The following is a 16,264-nucleotide window of genomic DNA, read 5'->3' on the forward strand; positions in this document are numbered from 1 at the left end:
AGGGTCTCACATGCACTTTCACACCTGCTGCCTGGACCCTCTTTTCTGGGGGGCTGGGCAGAAACCATCCTAAACAGGCGAAGAAGCACTAAGAATTAAGTAAACTCCTGAGGTTCAGATCGTCAGTAAATGTCTCCTGCCTGCCCTTCCTCCTCTTTGGGTTCCAGGGCAGGGGTAGGGGCAGGGCTGGGGCAGGGACAGGGCCAGGGCCAGGCAGTCACCAGAGGAGAGGGAGGTTCCAGACCCAGACCCAAGAACCAACCTCAGTGCTCCTGGCCAGGCGAAGGGCAAGGGTGGGAGGAGAGCCTTCTAAGGAACCCTCCACTCCCATTTGGTGTGAGCTCCCAAAGACACAGGATTCACTTGCAGTGAGACAAGCAAGTCACGGGACAGGGTGAAAGGAACTTCCCATCTTTATTAAAATAGAGGCGGGGTTGGGGGGGCTGTAAGTGCACCCGCAAAACCAGACAGTAGAGGGGAGATCGTGTGCTCTCTGCTCCTCTCTATACTGACTGGAGTTTTAAAACATCTGAGATGTGCTTCCGCAATATCAAAAAAAAAAACCAAAAAACAAAAAACACTTAAAACTCAGCAGCCCCTTCCCTCCCCCAGGAAGCTCCCCTTCCCAGACCAGGGAGCGGGGTGGGGGTGGGGGGGGCACGTCAGGGACATAGAGTTCAGGAGGCTGGGCGGGCAGGTCGGGGAGCAGCCTCCCCAGCCTCTGCTCTGGGCTCTGCTCGGGGGACAGTACTGACACCAGGCCCCGCAGAGCCAGGGAGTCACAGGGGGCGGCGGGGGGGACCCCGGGGCCAGGAGGGCCGTCCCGCAGCCTCCCAGCACTGGGGCCTGTTCTTTCCTAAATGACGCTTTACAAAACTACATTGTAATTGAGTTTAATAATCTTCCCCCTTCCAGAAAGGCCTGACGGGCGCTGCCTGCTGCTCACTTCTGCCCCATTCCAAATATTTTTACCTTATTTGGATGAAATGCATTATTTTTCTAATGAAAGGCTTTTTTTTTTCAAAGGGCTGTTTTCCCTCCGTCCAGCAGCTGCCTTTATTAGGCAGCACTCACGCCGTTTTGGGGAGGGGTTTTTTCCTCCCTGAAATCTCGCCAGACTCTCTGTCCTCAAAAGCCGACACTGGAGCTCAGGACCCGCAGGGCAAAAGGCCTCCAGGCCCAGGTCTCCTTCCCCATCTCCTGCCTGTGGGCCCCAGGGACCCGCCACGGACACCCCTCTGCCTCTGGCTGGGGATGGTGAGGCCTCAGGTAGTCCCGTCTGGATGGGGAGGTGGGGTGGCACTGCCCGGACTGCACCCACCCTGATGGCTCCGGCCAGTGCCACCCCAGGCCACCTGCCCTCTGCTCTCCCCGTCCGGTGCCATTGCAGGAGGGACCAAGTTAGAGACGATGCCAAATGGTCACCAAGCTGAATGGGGAGAACCCCGAAGCACCCACTGAGGCCCTGGGGTTCCCATCCACTGTCAGAGGGCACGGAGCCCGGTCTCGGGCCACATCCCATGGATCCCACATCTGAGCCAAAGGCTCAGACCAGGCCCCCAACCCTCTGCTCATCTGTCTCCGGCCCATCGGCCTGGCTCCCTGACACCGGGAGCCCTGGCCCAGGGCGGGCTCGTCACCCCCCAGCACGGAGTCCCTGAGGGTTCTGCTTGGCCCTAGGGAGCACGTAGTGGGAAAAGGGACCGCAGGGACGTCCTGGGAGGTTATGAACATCAAAGGTGACGCCCGAGTGGGCCGGAGGCCTGGGCGCTCAGGAAGTCGAGTCACTGTCACCTGACACCCGCACGGCGCCCTGGGCCACAGGGCCAGGTCTGCGGCAGCGGGAAGGGGATTGGGCTCCCGGCCCCAAGGAGAGGCCTAGGCAGGAGAAGAACTGTTTCCTGAGACAAAACAGCACCTCGTTCCCTGGGGCGCCGGGCAGTGGCGCGTGGCGGCCCGCGGGGGGAGCGAGGCGCTCGCCCACAGGGCACACGCCGGGCTGCAGGGCTCCGCCTCCGCGGCCACTGTCCCTGCACTTGGTCCCCGCCTTGGATCTACTCAAGGCCCCCGGGTGTGGCGGTGCCCTCTGTCCGCACGCAGCACCGGGGGCTTGGGGGAGCAGAGGCTCCTCGGAAGGAGCGCCGCGTGTTTTTCTGGGTGCAGCTGAACGCCGTGTGAAGGTTAAAGGGAGACGGGGAGGGAGAGCGGGAGACGGGGGAGGAAGACGGAGCGAGACACACGCTCTCCTGGGAGCACATTCATCCATTTAAGGAAGGAGAGCTCATCACGCTCAACACCAGGTCTATATACAGTAACATGAGGTCCCTTCCCACATCAGGATGTCGCCCTTCCACACTCCGAGCCGAGGACCAAACCCTCCAGCCGTCGTCGGTGACCGGCTAATGAAACCTGCCTCAGGAAAGGGCCTGTCACCCATCGGGCCCACGGGAAGGGCTGCCCAGGCAACCCACCCGGCCCCCCTCCGGGCTCAGGGGCACAGCCCTGGGTGAGACCCACTCCCGGGCAGAGGATGCCGCGAGCAGACAGGGAGCCACAGGCAGGAATTAAATAGTGACAACTCGTATTTATTACAATTATATACAGTAGTATCTTATATTCTGAAACCCATACCTGATCACACAAATGAACATGTGTTTCGGGGGCGGGGGGCAGACGGGGGGGCCCTGACGCCTGGCTCCTACGTGGGAGTGAGAACCACGTCTCGCCATGGGGTTAGCTGAGTCACGATGCAGCGAGCGAGCGAGGACGGGAGAAGTGCAGAATGATTTCATTTGTCTGGAAGGACGACGGGCGCGGTGGGGCTTGGACGGTGCGTGGGGGCGCAGCCTCTGGACAAGAGCTGGCTGTGGGGCCCCGGGAGGCCCTTGCCGAGAGAGAGAAGAGCACAGGGCCGTGGCTTCTGGACACATGACGAGACGGCCCCCGGCCCCTTGTGAGGCTAGTGAAGCAGCCGCGGCAGGACGGGAGGGCGGCAGGTCAGCAGATACCACATCGACGCGGCTCTTCCTCCGCGGAGGACCGGGAGCCAGGTAATTAAACTACCTCTTGTCATGCACGGTGTTAGGTTAGCTAAGATGCTCAGCAGACACGCCCTGGACACGACCTCCGTCTGGGAGACAGGGCTGAGGTGGGCCCGGGCCCGGAAAATTTGCGCCCTCAGCCGGACGTGAGAACAAGGTCGAGGCCCAGCCGGCTGGGGCCGAGCGGAGGAAGCGGCAGGCTGGGGCTGGCGTTCAGGACAGAGAGGCCGGCTGCACGGAGACTCGTCCCCGCGCACAGAGCTCGGGCCCCACGGAGGCGGAAGGCTGCGACAGCTCGGCCCCGCCTGCACGAGGCGGCCCTCCCGGAGCTGGAGGAGGAGGAGGAACCCGGCCAGGCGGCCCAGCGGAGGCCGGCTGCCCTCGGGGCCTAGTCCCGCTCGTTCTCATTGCTGGCACCCTCGGGCCGTCGCAGCTTTTCCACCTGCTCGTTGATCTGGCCGTCCCCACCCCGGCGGTCCTCCCTCTGCACCCCCAGGCAGTCTTCCTCGTCCACGTGGCTCACGTCCTCATCCTCCTCCTCCTCCTCGTCCTCCCTCTTCTCCTCCTCGCCCTGCACCTCCATTCTCACCTGGCCCTTGACGTCCACCACCCCCTGGCCCTCCTCCTGGGGGCCCAGCAGGTGGTAGGTGGCCGTGGAGCCCTCGGGGCTGTGGCCCTCCTTCACGGGCGAGGATGACGTGGACTCGTTGCTGACGGGCGAGATGTCACTGCTGCTGTGATGGGTGGCAGCAGCGGGGCTGGAGGGGGACGGGGACTTGACCGGGATCTGCCAGGACGGGATCTTCGGGGCCGAGGGGGACGGTGGGAATTGCCTCCTGACAGAGGGAGAGAAGAAGCAGGGTCGGTGCCGGTACCCTGGGGCCCTCGCTCGGCAGAGCCGCACACATCCCCCGGCCAACGCACTCCCCCAGGGCCGCTGAGCCGGGGGCAGGACGCACTGGGCCGCCCACCTCCCACCCTGCCGCCCAGAAAAAAGGCCTCTTGGCTGGTTGGAGGTTGGAGCAGAAGTGGAAGCCAGAAGTGCCCTCAGAGCACCCTGCCTCACTCAGGGTGCCTCCCGGGCCCTCCCTGCCTGGACCAGGCCTGCCTTTCTTGGCAGGTACTGGACAGCTGGCCTCAGGGGCTGTCACAACTGAAGCCCGCTCCCTCCCAGTCCTTAGTCCCTAGGAGAGGGGGCTGGGGATGGAGGGGCCAGCAGGGAACTGAGGCTGAGCCAGGGAATTGGGGACCCAAGCCACGTGGCCTCGACTCCGTCTACCTTATCTCCGGCCTGGGCAGAAGTGGGAAGGCCTGGCCGCTGGCTATGGGCTCAGAGACCTCACAACCAGAAGGGTAACGCCGGTGCCCTGGGCCAGCCTGGACCTAAGCCGATTGCACGAGGGACCCGGGAGGTCAGGTCCGCTTGGCAATGGCTCGAGGGCGGGTAGGCCCATCTCTGCCTGAGCCGAGAGGACAAAGGCTTAGGACAATGGCCTGCTCCCTCCTGGGCTGCCCACGGTCACCAGCGCTGGTCTCAGGACAGCTCCCCCCACTGCCCCGACCCCACAGCATGGCGTGCATACAACAAAGGCAGCGTGGATGCTAACAGAAAATGCAGTTTGCGGTTTCCTTGCCTCCAAAGTTTCCAAACTCCCTGCTCTCTGTCCCCCTGACCTCAAAGGCTCTTGTCTCCTAGGTTCAGAAACACAAAAGATTTCTCCTAATGACAACCCTCTAGTCGCCAAGCTCGGTCACACCTCTCTTAGGGCCATGTTCTTTTCTCCCAAGAGGGCCTACAAGAAGGTGGCTTAGAGAAATGGGTCCCCTGGTTGGGGCCACAAGACCCCTGCAGCCCCCAATCCTTGACCCCAAGTGGGTGTACCTTTGGACCACCTCACAGAGCCCCTCCTAAACCCCAGAGAAGTGAGAAGCCAGGCAAGGCCGACCCAAAGTGCCCTGCAGGCCAGGTGGCCAACCATCCCAGTATCCACCTCGGGACTGAGTGGCTCCTGGGGCACAGGGCTTGCGGATTTAAAGCCAGCACAGGTTGGTCACCCCTCCGCTCAGGGCTGCACTGGTGACACGGCCTCCACTGTCGGGGCTCATGGCAGGTGCTGTCACTGCAGGACAGGAGGAGACCAAAGAAGCTAGGGGCGGGATGGCAGGCACTGCTTCTGTCCCCTGCCCTGAATCGGAGAATCCTTCCAGCTGAGGACTCCCTGGCCTTCTGCGAGGAACTTCTCTGGGACCACACTGTCCACTGAGAGGTCCTGTCAGGGCTCAGGAGGGAGGAGGAGGCGATGGCCCCGCCTGGAGGCCCTGTTTCAGGATGGGGATGTTCTCTTCAGCTCCAGGTCCCGTGTTTTGGCTGCAGCTGTCCCTGACCGGGTCTTGACAAGGCACCCCAGGCTGTCCCCCTTGGAGTGGGGTGGGGGGAGGGGCGCCTCTGGGGGAGGGAAAACAGAAGCTCCCAAGGTTCCCAAACTCAACCCCTGAGTCTCCCGGCTCAATGAGGGGCTGGACAGACAGGGGCCCCTCAGGGGAACTCGTCTCATCCCTTCCCGTGACAGCTGGACAGGCCCCAGGGGCTCCCACTTGGCGGCCCTAGGCTGGGGCAGAACCACAGCCCAACCCCCTCTCTCTTCCTACCGATTTAAAAGCAGCCCTTTCAAGGAGTTAATTTCCGACTTGAGTTCATTGATATTCTGGGACTCCAAGATCCAATTGGTAGATGTAGTGGCCTGAAAGTCAAAACACGGGAGAACAAGGATCAGAGCGGCACCCCCCCCTCCCGCCCCGTGGAGCTCCGCCAGCCAGGGTGGCGGGAGGGCCCGCAGCGTCAGCAGGATGCAGGGCGTGCTGTGTCCTGCGTGCCAGCTTGGAGACCGCTTGGGAAGGTTCTGCCACTGCCCATCCAGGGGTCTACCCTCCTGGGTCTTTCTGTTTAAATGACGGCACCCTAAAAACAAATACTGCCACCACTCTGTTCGGGTATCTGATGATATTAAGCAATTGTGACATGCATTTAGCCGTAGAGTAACGGTATTCTGGCTGTGCAAAATACCAGCAGCAAAAGAGCCCCTATCCTTCAAGAGATGCAAACAGGAAGTGTCTGCGATACGTGATGACCCACTGTCTGGCAGGGGCCGCAAAGCAAGCTGGGGGCACGAGCAGAGCCCGGCTGAGACACGCGCCCAGCTGTGCGACAGAAGCACACTGTCCGGGCTGCAGCCCTGTTTCCGTCACGGGTTTGAAACGTCCCATTAAAACCAACTAACAGAACAGGTGACTCCCATCTCCACACCAACTACACCAGCGGAGCCACCCTCCCTGCAGAGATCACCACACACAGCACTGGACTCGGGGGTGAGACCGGCAGCCACCACAACCCCACAGTACGGGCCTACCTCGTTTTACTGCGCTTCGCAGACCTGCGTTCTTACAGAGGGAAGGTCGGTGGCGACCCTGCATCGAGCAAGTCTGTCGGCGCCGGGTGCCCCGGAACCGTTTGCTTTGTGTCTGTGTGTCACGCTTCGGCAATTCTCACAGTGTTTCAAACTTTTTCATTATTATTGTATTCGTTGTGGGGATCTGTGATCAGCGAATAGGACTCTTGCTGAAAGTTCACATGACGATCAGCATTTTTTAGCAATAAGGTATTTTTAAATTTAAGGTAGGTACGTTTTTCTCGGCAAAATGCTACTACATCCTTAATAAAGTATAGCATAAACAGAACTTTCACGCGCACCGAGGAACCAAAAAAGTAACGTGACTCGCTTTCTTGCAATAATTGCTTCACTATGGTGGTCTGGAACCAGACCCGCAGTATCTCTGAGGCGTGCCTGTACTGGGGGGTCAGGGAGACCGCTGGGCACCCGCCCGGCCCGGCCCTCAGCTCCAATCTCAAGCAGGCCCGGAAGACAGGCTTCGCCTCGGAGCACCTTCCCGTGCTCCTGGGAGGCCTGCGTCTCCCTCCTCAGTGGGGTCGGGCCCCCGGGCCGCACCCCACTAAGTGCAAAGCTACCACAGCATGCAGGCCACACAGTCTGTCCACAGTCAGTGTTTGGGGATGACTCTGAAGGCTCAGCAGAGGGAAAGAGGCTGTTCTAGGACTGAACTCCGATTCTCTCCCCGAAGAGGGTCCACGGGAGAAAGGGACAAATACCATCTTTCCATGCATACCTTTCCCCTTTGATTTGACCATTTTCCAAAGAAACTTCAGACAACCATAGCTTTCTTGGGCAAATCTTGTTGAGACAGACAGAGAAGAGGAAAGTCCAAACGGTGGCCCCCCAGGTGGTAGCTGCCGGTGGCCAAGCGGCCTGTGAAGTGTTTATGGGCCAATTCCAGGCATGACGGGCCCAGGTGCGCGGGCCTGCATCCACCAGGCTGGACGCCACCTCCCGGTGGCTTCAAGTGCACTGGTTAGTCGTGCAAGGCCCCGGCTTCCCTGACACCTCTACCCGGGCTGGCAGCGGGGAGGGGCCCTGGACGGTCCCACCAGCCTTGTGCGGGCCTCTAGCCTGGGGTGGGGGCCGCTCTGGGCCTGCTCAGGCGAGCGCTCCTTCACAGGGAGAAGCCCCTCAGAGGGGCCGGAGGTCTTGGCGGGAGCGCACACAACCACTGCAAACACCAGTCGCCCGCACACACATCCCCTCGGGGTCCTCGCTCCAGACCACCAGACAGCGCAGATCCAGGAGCCACTGTTCTGGCTTCTCTGAGACCTTGAAAGCCATAGCAGCCCATTAACAAGGGAGCAATTTCCACTCACCGGCCTACAAAGGACTCAAATTTCCAAACGCATATGGTGCCAGATGCCAGGATTTAGAAATAAAATCTGACATCTGGGGCTTTTTAGCCAGTCTCTTTAAAAAACAGTTGTAGAAAACTCCCAGCCTTCAGTTTTATGTAGGTTTTTTAATTACTTAACGCTCTTCTTTTTAATTTTTTACAGTGCTGCAGTAGGAGTTTGGAAGCCAGATATAAAAACTTACGTTACAGCTGAGAAAACACAGCTCTGAGTCTCTGGTTTATGGGGTAACCAAAGTCTTCCCTCTTTTGGGTTTCAACACAGCACCAGTGAGCCCCTCATCAGGACAGGAGAGGATGAAGGCAGCTGGGGGTGGCGGGGGTGGGGGGGGTGGCGGGGGTGGCGGGAGTGGGGGGGTGGGGGGGCGGGACCAGCAGGGAGGCAAGCACAAGAAACCCACAGAGGCAGCGCTCAACCACCGAGCACAATCCTGGGCCCCCTCCCCTCTTAAAATGCAACATGTGGTCTTAATCTTAATGCTTCAGGTCTGCAAACAGTTTTCCAATTTCCGGAATGGCTTCTGGCCATTGGCAGGCCACCGCTTCCAAAGATAATAGAGGAGAGTGGGGCGGGGGCCATAATACAGGCTTCCCGCTTGCTTTAAGGGCCGCTAGCCCACGGGGAGTGCGCACAGCAGCTAGAGGCAGCCGTGGGCGACCGCAGCCTCTGTGGGGGAAGTGCAGGCAGCACCTCGTGTGTGGGGTACCAAGAAGGGGAAAGGGGATTCTCGGGGACCCCTCTTCACAGGAGGTACCCCCAGATTCCATCAGAAATAGATTCCGGTTTCACTTCATTTTGCAAACGCAAAAGCTTTGAGTGCTGGCTCACATCTGGTTGTGCACCGGCTGGGGCTTCTCCTGGAAGAGCCACTCGGAGTAGGTTCCTCTACAGCACGGGCTGTGTGGAAGCGACCAGAAAGCAGCACAGGAACGGGGATGGACTGGGGAGGACAGTGGACATCCTGGAGCCACTGGACCACTGTCCCCTGGGCTCAGTCTAAATGCCTCGGGAATGACCCTGTTGTGCACCTACAGGCCTGGGCCAGAAGCCTGCAATCCCGGGAGCTGACAGCAGCTGGGCACTGTTGTAAGCATGTGCAGACAGTGAAGGGGTGCCATTACAGGTCCATTTTACAGATGAGGAAAGTCAGTCAGGGAGGTTAAGTAACTTGCCTGTGCTCACGCAGCTGGCACGCGGCAGAAGCAGATTTCGACCCAAGAGGTCTCATCCCAGGACCTGATATTGCCAAGACTACTCCAGATTTGGGAAGTAAGGCACGGAAACAGCCCCGGGCAATCCCAGCTGGCGCTCTGTTAGGGGCTCCCTGACTCCCCGAGACCTGGGTGTTGAGAATCTGCCCGTGGATGCAGGGTTTCGCCCAGGGCCCTGGCACACTCCCCCACTTCCCTGCTCCCTGGACTCGCTCTTGAAATGCTGTGACCTGTGGCCTAACGTGGCGTAAAGTGCCAGCGGAGACCACCCTGTGTCTATACCGGCCACCTCCAGAGCGTGGGCGTGAGCTGCCACAGGAGGGGCCGCAGGCAGAGAGCTGGCTCTCCTCCGTCCTGCGAGGAGGGGACACGGAGCAGGAGAGACGGGACGGTGGCCGCCTCCTTTCTCTGCGAGGACTGTGTGGGCCCCCGCTTGTGTATCCGGCATGAGAAGAACAAAGTCAGACCCCGTGGAACGTTGTAGACGAGCAGAGCACCGAGCAGAGCAGACCTGGACCCGAGCGGGTCAGGGACAAGTACCTTGGCTGCGGCCAGTTCGTGGGCGAGCTCCTGGACTTTCTGCTGCTGCTGAATCAGCAGCTCCTGGACGGAGGCTAAAGTCATCTGTAACTGAGTCACTGGGAGGAAAAAGCAGTCACATCTCTGTTAAATGATACACACAGATTCTTCCCTTCTCTGTCCACACACCTATAGCTGCCACATCTAATTTATCTGCAGTCATCGCCCACCCCACAATCCATATAATTTATCTGCACTCCGGGCAATCTACCTGCACTGCATCTAACCTCTAGGATTTCCACTCCATCTTTCTATTGTGCACTTGTCCGTGGTCAACAGTATATCCGTCCAAAACCTCTCCCCTCCAATTACATGTGCTTAGGATTTGCTTGGCTCTTCTGACTTCGGTTGCGTCCGCGTCCCTCATCTCACGCCCCTCACCGTGCAGTTCTCAGATTCTCCGAAGCTGGGAGAAACGCCTCTCAGACCCACACGATACCGGGCGCGGTTGAAGACCGCAAATCCCGCTTTCCTGACACTCCTTCCTGCCCTCCGTACCCAACCCGGAGGCTGCCGTAGCTCCCGGGGGCCACGGTGGTACCAGACCGTGTCCCAGCCGTGGGCCCTGGGGTCAGCCTCCCAGGGCCAGATGCACCAGAGCGTTTCTGGGGTCTCTGCAAGTGCACCCCAGTGGGACAGACTCCTGCCTGGGACAGTGGCTCTCTCGCTTGCCTGAGTTTTTAGATTCAGAGCCTCCGTCTAGTAAACAAGTTTATAAAGAGGAAAAGCCGCCTCTGGTGCGACAGGTCCCAGCTAATCTGGGCCATCACTGGGGCACCGGGTAATGAACGCCAGCCCTGTGGAGTCGATGACAGAGGAGGTGGCTGGGGTCCCCGGAGCCGCAGTAATTACAGCCTCTCTTGACCCTGTGCTGGATTCTTAGAGGGAAGGGGGAAAAAAATCGCTGAAAACCCCCCTGAAAACCTCACAGAAGCAGAAATTAAAAATGAACTTTACAGCCCTTAGAAAGGCTGTCATTTTATTCCCCTTATTAATATTCTGAGGTTGGGAGCCTTTCCGTAAAAACATAATTAATTGAGGCCGCGCCGACAGTAAACAAGCAATTTCAAATTAAACCGAAATGACGGCGGCTTCATTTGCAAATGTGAACAGATTCTCAGAGCAGATAAATGAAGTCACCACATAAAGTGGAGGCGAGGGGGAGGGGCGGGGCGAGAAGGGGCTGCTCGGGAAGGCTTGGAGGGGCGACTTGATGGAGTCATTAATCTTTACCTGTCTGTGCCACGCTGCCACTCAGCTCCGAGAGACTTGCCCCCATCCTCTCCAGGTGCTTCCTGTCCTCTCGGCCACCCACGATGAGGGGGAGCAGGTATTTCTACGAGGAGCAGGGTGGGTGTGAGCAGTGGGTGCCAACTTGGGGTTATTCTCCAGCGGGCTTGCCAGTTCTGCCCACCAACTTTCTCTCTGTCACCTCTGGGTTTTGGAAACCCGACACCGACACAAACACCGTAAATGAGATGTTTGAAAGTTACCAGGCTGATTAAGATTCTTTCTGAACGAGGACAAGGACCCAGAAGTAGGGGCGAGGAAGGTCCATGTGGTCTCTTTTTGGTTCTTTCACTTAATTACCTCAGGGATGCTACATATATTTCAGTAACAAAAGCTATTTAAAATTCTGCTTTAAAAGTTGTAAGATAAAGGGGCACCCGGGTGGCTCCATCAGGTAAGCCCTCGGTTTCGGCTCAGGTCACGATCTCACAGTTTGTGGGATCGAGCCCTGCATCCAGCTCCGTGCTGACCAGGTGGAGACTGCTTGGGATTCTCTGTCTCCCTCTCTCTCTGCCCCTCCCCTGCTCGTGCACATGCTCTCTCTCAAATAAACTTAAAAAAAAAAAAGCTGTAAGATAAAAATGTAGAAGGTGATAGAAGAAAGAGATCCCACTGATGGCCTCCAGGCAGTGGAAGGGAAGCTTTCTTCTCCGAACCTCTAAACACTTTGAACCTTGTGAATGAATTATCTATTCAGAGAAAAATGAGTCAAATAAACAAAAAATAATTTGAGAAACTAGATGAAAATCCACAACAGACTTCTGGGCCTTTGGTCCTTTTACTAGAGAATAATAGATGGTATTCCGAGGCCATCGAACGAGGTCCCACCTCAAGTTTGTTGTTGTTTTTTAAACTAAGCCTTGAATCCTCAGAACAAGTTTCCTTCAGGTGAGAGTCAAATGCAGTCAAATTCCCCCCAGACACAAGGGCAGCAGGAGAGGAAGGGGCGGAAGCTGAAGACACGGGCTCTGGGGAAAAGGAAGTGGATGCAACAGGTCAACTGAGTGACAGGGTCCAAAATTCAGGAAGCCTAGGGGAGCACGGGGGTCTTGGAACATTCAGGAAGAAGGCAAGGTGGGGCACAGCTGGTAACTGGCTGCCTACTTTGAGGTGCGAAGGGGCGGAAGGCAGGCAGCAGGGTGGCCGCTGGGAGAGCTGGAGGAAAGAACGTGGCTCAGGACTTGGCGCCTCTTGTCTTAGGAGCGTAAGCCCAGTCGTCACCATTAACGGGGTGGGACTAGAGGTAGCACAGCACAGGCTGGCAGGTGTGACCAAGGAACTTTGCTTCCTACTCCATTTGGTGCCCCGATGGAAAAAAAAGAGAGCAACTTCTCCATTAAGGCTATACTGGAGAAGGAGAAGGAGGTCTCTCACGAGGGGTTTGCGGGAGAACTCACTTCAAGAGCGACTTCTCGGCGAAGATCATTATTTAGCACACACATAGAAGCATTTTCTATTTTGCAAAGTGCTTTTCAACCGCTGTGTGAATTATTACCCACAACTGAGCCGAAACTCATCACATGTAGCCTTACGTTCTGGGCTGAAAGTTTCCCGAGTGTACAAGTCAAGAGATTCTTACGCATGTAACTAACGAAAAATTCGATTTCTGAGATCAAAAAAGCCACGGGAAGGAGCGCATACACTACCCGAGCCCAAACTGTCACGTATGTATAAAGCAAGATGACAGCGCTTACCTTTTTTTTTTTTTTTTTTTAATTTAAAGAAACTAAAGAAATTCTCATCACCATTGTGACTTATCTTCCAACGTCTCTTTCTTTTTTAAGGCATAAAGATCAGGGCTTCATGGAAAGAACTGAAGATACCTCTGCTTTGCTCCTCTAGCCGCAGGCCATCCGAGGGCGGCCATGTGACCATTAGGTACTGCTTAGGAGAGCTGGGAGTGGTTTCGAGAATTCTTAGTGTTTTATTCTTCTTGATGACTGTAGGCAGTCAGTGACTGGAACCAGGCTTTCAACACACAGGGTCGGGGACGGGGACGGGGATGGGGGGGGGGGCGGGGGGCATTGGGTCAGAGGGCAGAGGGAGAAGTCCCAGGACCTAGAACATTTTGCTTCTGGATTTGACATGGAAATTTCCAATTCCAAGAATAGATGTTACCCTGAAAAAATTATACTCTGCTACAACTCTGTCACTAGATTTCGCACTAAGTCAAAAATTAAGAATCCCAGAGCACAGTGTTTAAACATGTTTCACATGCTAAAAGTTACAATATTGAGTCTGGGAATTCATTCAGACTTTTTTTTTTTTTTTAATCTGCAAATGAGGGGTGGAACCACAGGGGCTCAGGAGCGGAGGCCTTCTCCCCAGGACCAGTAGAGAGTCGTCTCTGGGGCTTACCCCGGCTCTGTGTCCTCAAAAAGACGCGCTTTGCTTCAAATCAAAGTTAGTGTCTGCTGGTCAGTATCTGGTTCGTATTTGGTATCAAGGAAGTACGTGTTCATTTCACGCCTGCACTTCTGTTGGGAACAATGAAGTCTGGGATCCAGCGGGTTGACCATGAAGTTTGCAGGAAAAAAAATCCCAGATTTACATGGATGCCAAGATAATATGTAGGAAACAGAAAACACAGCCCGTAAATAGGATTACAGTGAGATTCTCAAAGCTGGTTCCCAATACTAAAGTAGAAAAATAGCATACAGAATGCTTCCTGGGTGCCAGGCACACAGCACTTTCAAAGGAGCAGGGACTCCTTTGGGCTTCACAACAGCCTCGTGAGGAAGGTGCCGCTGTCCCCGTCTTACAGGTGAGACCACTGAGCTACTACTAGGTGGCAGAACCAGGATGCCACACAGCAGCCGGGCCCCAGTGTCCATGCTCTCAAACACCGTGTTATTCTGTCTCTCAGAAATGCCCCGGCCACTCAGCATGTGCCGGGCACATGGCCTGTAGATGGATGGGCCCCACGGTCACCCTGTGCGGTGGGGACGCGGAGGAGCAGTGCTGAGTGCAGCAGACGAGGCGGGGTCTGGAGTTGCCATGCAGGCGGGGGCGGCACGGAGCCCGAGCCAGACGCCCCGCACAGAGAGCGTGTTCCTCCGCATACTCCGCCTCCACACGCGGCCCCTCTCCTGCCGTCGCGCTCCAGGGCTGGGTGCCTCGACACAGGTAAACCCTGGGACGGGGGAGCGTGGGGCTGAATGCCAGGGGAGCCACAGGGAAGGCGGACTTACCTTGTAGAGCTGGTGAAAGCCAAACGCAATGCCTGCCGTGATGACAGCCAAGGCGCCGTAGTCCCTCCATCGGGACCCCACAGGGCCTGAGGTGGGGAGAAAAGGGCGTCAGGAGAAGCACACGCGTCCTTCCTGGGCAGGGGAGAGCACGTGTACTGTCTCAATCTCAGAGGATCGGCATCTGTGACACACAACTACACGGGACGGCGTGCGACGGTCGGGAACAGCGGCTTGGCGTCGCCTCCCCGCCCTTTCCGGGCTCTCGGGACCACCTGCCTCAACCTCACACCTCCTGTGCAGAGGTGTGTAGCAGCGAGCAAGCCTCGGGTGGCCCTCAGGTGGCAGAGGCGATCTAGAGCACGGTCTCCGCTCTCAGGGAACAAAGGGTCCTGCGAGGCTGACACAAACACACTTGGGTGTGCGTCAATACACGTCCCCACGCCTGCCACCCACAGGGATGAGCTAAGAGCCACTTGAGAGGCAGAGGACGGGGGAGGGGAGACTACACCATCTGTGTATTCAAGACTTCACGAAGCATCCTCTGCGTGCCCGACCGTGTTGCAGGCACGGGGGCACAATGGCGACGAGACCCCCGTGTCCTGGTCTGCTCTCACACTCAACAAGTGCAGGAGACAGCTTCCAAACAACTGAGCAAGGCAACTCCGGAGAGTGATCAAGAAGGCCCAACAGGGCAGGCACCTGGCTGGCTCAGTCGGTGGAGCAGGAGACTCTTGATCTCGGGGTTGTCAGTTCGATCCCCCATGCTGGGTGTAGAGATTACTTAAGTAAATAAAATCTTAAAAAAGGGGGGGGAGCCCCAACAGAGTGATGTCGGGGAGTCGGGGGAGAGAAGCAGGGGTCGGCAGGGCCTTGGAAGAGGCAGATGCTGAGGCCTGTGGGGTCCCAAGGACAGAGCTCCAGGCAAGGGACAAGCAAGTACAAAGGTAGGGGTTGACTTGTGTTCAAAGGAGAGAAGGTGGCCAGAAGCTGGGTCTATCCGAGGGGGATCCCCCCCCCCCGGGTCTATCCAAGGGGGGAGGCCAGCAAGAGCAGAGAGGGGTCACCCAAGCGGGAGTGGTAGAGGGCAGAGGGGGGAGAAGAGGTGGATCACAGCACTGGGGTCACCGAAGGCTCTGAATCAGGAGTGACCCAGTCAGCTCTGTATTTTGGGAGATAACACGGGGTGTCCTCGAGGGCGAGATACAAGTGGGAGGTAGAGAGGTGAGGAGGCAGGGAAGAGGCTACCAAAGGGGCCACAAAAGGTAAGAGGGACGGGGCCAGGATGACAACATGCTGCTGCTGTGAAGGGACCGGAAATGGGCAGCCAGTCCTTGCGCAGGTGCAGGCCCCAGGCCCAGTGCTCTAGAATAGCCTCCAGGAGACCCCCCCCCCAACTCCTGAATGGAGGAGAGCGGGGTTCTCTACCTCACAATCTTTCCCATGCACTGTTTACAAAGTGCTTTCGTGTCCATAATCTTCCCTGACGCTCGGCCTCCTCTCAAGGGACCTGCCAGGGAAGGCAGGGCACTAATGCAGGACACTAATCCATCCGTGGCAGCAGACCACAGCGCCCGCAGCAGGCTGCCCAGAAGGCACCCACCGGGGCTGCTATGACAAGGAAGCCGGGGTGCGCACGCGCATTTAGGAGAGGAAAGGGTAGGAGGAGGAAGAGCAACCGCATTCCCGAACTTCTTGAAAAGAAGCACAAGGTCAGGGGGCAAAGCCGAAGCACGGGCAGGGGCAGACACCAGGGGCGGGCGCCGGGGGTCTCTGTCTTCACCTGTCCCTGGGCGTGCAAGCTCTCCAGGTCCTCGTCACATCCTGGCATCTCGTGACCAGAGGGGAGCAGGCGAGGGAACTTCTCAAAGCTCAGTGGCAGGATGTGGGCACTCGGGGAGGAGGGGCTGCTGACACACAGGCCGCGGGGGGGTGGGGGGGGGGGGTCCAAGTGGCAAAGACCCTCAAGGTGGCAAGGGTGCCGCTCCCGCCTCCTCGAGCTGCTGAATGGGGTTTCAGGAGGTGGACGGGACAATGACGCAGGGGCCTGGAAGAGTCTCTCATCAGCCACCTCCCCTCACTACCTGTGTGGCCTACAGACTCCCAACCGGTTTCCCAAGGTGGCCCAGCCCTGGAGTCTCCTGC

The 16,264-nt window shown here is 57.7% G+C and overlaps 1 protein-coding gene across 2 annotated transcripts in view; it reads right to left on the bottom strand.

Moving 5' to 3' along the window:
* Positions 1-2,564: 2,564 nt before the first annotated feature.
* Positions 2,565-16,264, bottom strand: part of PEX14 (peroxisomal biogenesis factor 14) — a 144,370-nt gene continuing 130,670 nt past the window's right edge. The window contains exons 5-9 of one of the 2 annotated variants that reach the window (XM_019461355.2): positions 14,123-14,208; positions 10,875-10,977; positions 9,603-9,700; positions 5,691-5,782; positions 2,565-3,877 (exon numbers count right to left, since the gene is read on the bottom strand). In XM_019461355.2, the coding sequence (XP_019316900.2) occupies positions 3,430-3,877; positions 5,691-5,782; positions 9,603-9,700; positions 10,875-10,977; positions 14,123-14,208 (827 nt within the window). In that variant the 3' untranslated portion in view covers positions 2,565-3,429. The remainder of the gene's footprint in view (positions 3,878-5,690; positions 5,783-9,602; positions 9,701-10,874; positions 10,978-14,122; positions 14,209-16,264) is intronic. The other variant, XM_019461356.2, reaches the window with a different exon arrangement.

The sequence above is a fragment of the Panthera pardus genome, unplaced genomic scaffold (genome assembly GCF_024362965.1).
Source record: "Panthera pardus isolate Hobbes unplaced genomic scaffold, ASM2436296v1 HiC_scaffold_11, whole genome shotgun sequence".
NCBI classification, from domain to species: domain Eukaryota; kingdom Metazoa; phylum Chordata; class Mammalia; order Carnivora; family Felidae; genus Panthera; species Panthera pardus.